The sequence below is a fragment of the Cystoisospora suis genome (assembly GCF_002600585.1).
Source record: "Cystoisospora suis strain Wien I chromosome Unknown contig_519, whole genome shotgun sequence".
Classification (NCBI taxonomy): domain Eukaryota; phylum Apicomplexa; class Conoidasida; order Eucoccidiorida; family Sarcocystidae; genus Cystoisospora; species Cystoisospora suis.
This window is the reverse complement of record NW_027153320.1, coordinates 1-1383: the sequence shown is the minus strand read 5'-3', so window position 1 is coordinate 1383 and position 1383 is coordinate 1. Positions and strand designations below refer to the sequence as shown.

The 1383-nt window shown below is 39.3% G+C and overlaps 1 protein-coding gene across 1 annotated transcript in view; it reads left to right on the top strand.

Moving 5' to 3' along the window:
* CSUI_001319 (tubulin gtpase domain-containing protein) overlaps nucleotides 1–1331 on the top strand; it is a gene marked incomplete at its 5' end in the record, with an annotated part of 5393 nt that extends 4062 nt beyond the window's left edge. Inside the window, one exon of the mRNA XM_068061525.1 lies at nucleotides 787–1331. Coding sequence (XP_067926496.1) covers nucleotides 787–1082 — 296 coding nt within the window. The 3' untranslated portion in view covers nucleotides 1083–1331. The remainder of the gene's footprint in view (nucleotides 1–786) is intronic.
* Between the last annotated feature and the right edge of the window lie 52 nt (nucleotides 1332–1383).

Below are 1383 nucleotides of genomic sequence, written 5' to 3'. Positions count from 1 at the left end.
TTCTCTCTCCTTGCTATGCCTGTGCTTAAACCCTAAACATTAAAGAAGGTAACGATCGTATGAAAGACATCGTTCTCTGCATGCATACGTGAATGAATCTACCTATCTATACCTACATATATGAGAAGAGGAGAGGAGAGATTATATTTGTCACGAAAGACTCTCTTTCTCTCTCCTTGCTATGCCTGTCTCTTTCGAGATATGCATATCATACACATGTATCTACGAAGCGACTGCTTTCATATACGTTCTATTCTTCATGGTCGTACACATTCATACCTACATATGCGTACATCTTCCTACATATTCATTCATAGATCTCTATGCCTTCAGTATGTCTGTAATGTAGGGATGCCGTGTAAGCTTCTCATCTTCTTCATGTGATCGACGTGGCTTGGCCTCTCTTCTTTTTCTTCTTCGTCTTCTTCGCATACCCTGTCCGCTACCTAGAAAGACCTTTACATACATCCAAGTGTTTAGGCAGGTCCGTCCTCCTCTTTAGTAGAAGTTTCTCCTTGTATTGTTCCTCTTCTCTATATCTCTGTCTCTTTTTCTACACGTGTTCGTAGGTATATCTTTATGTAGAGGTCATAAACGCATGCATCTATATATAGCCGCGTATGTATGTTAATGTCTATACAATTGTATATCATGTGTGTATAGGTACGTATGTCTGTCTCCCTGAGATGACTGAAGAGTAAAAGATATGTGAGACATAGAGAGGATCGAAAATGGACTGGAGGAGGAGGTGCCTGTCTATCGATTTTGCGGTGTATGTACAGTCAGGATGTGAAGAATCCGTTTCAAAGAGAGGTTTCTATGGAACGAAAAGACGCGGAGAAGAACAAGAAATACGAGAGAGAAGAAGTTTAAGAGAAGGAGGAGAAGAAGAGAAAGCATGGAATCCTGGAATGACGAAGATGAAAGGAATTGCGTTAACAGGAAGAGGAAGAGGAAGAAATAACGCATGCAGTTTTTTCCATAGAGATGCTTTTGAAGATATGAATCTTCTTATAGCCAGTCTCCTCTCAGATCTAACAAGGTATCTTTCTCTCTATATATACATATGCATACAGCTATAGAACTTGCCTACATATATCTAGGCAGCCTGTAGGTATCTCTTCATATAGATATATGCATATATACAACGTGCATACATATAGATATATGCATCTATGTGCATCCTTAGCTTGCATGCATATATCTGTATTTACAGGGAGATCCTAGAAGACATCGAATGAGGGAAGGCCTTTTCTGGCATTTCCTCTTCTTTTTTCTTTCCTCCTGTCTGTCTCTATTATGTGCGACTTCAACCTCTTGCGTGTCTCTACACCCACACTTCATATAGATGTAGGTATATGTATATGTATATGTATATGTTTA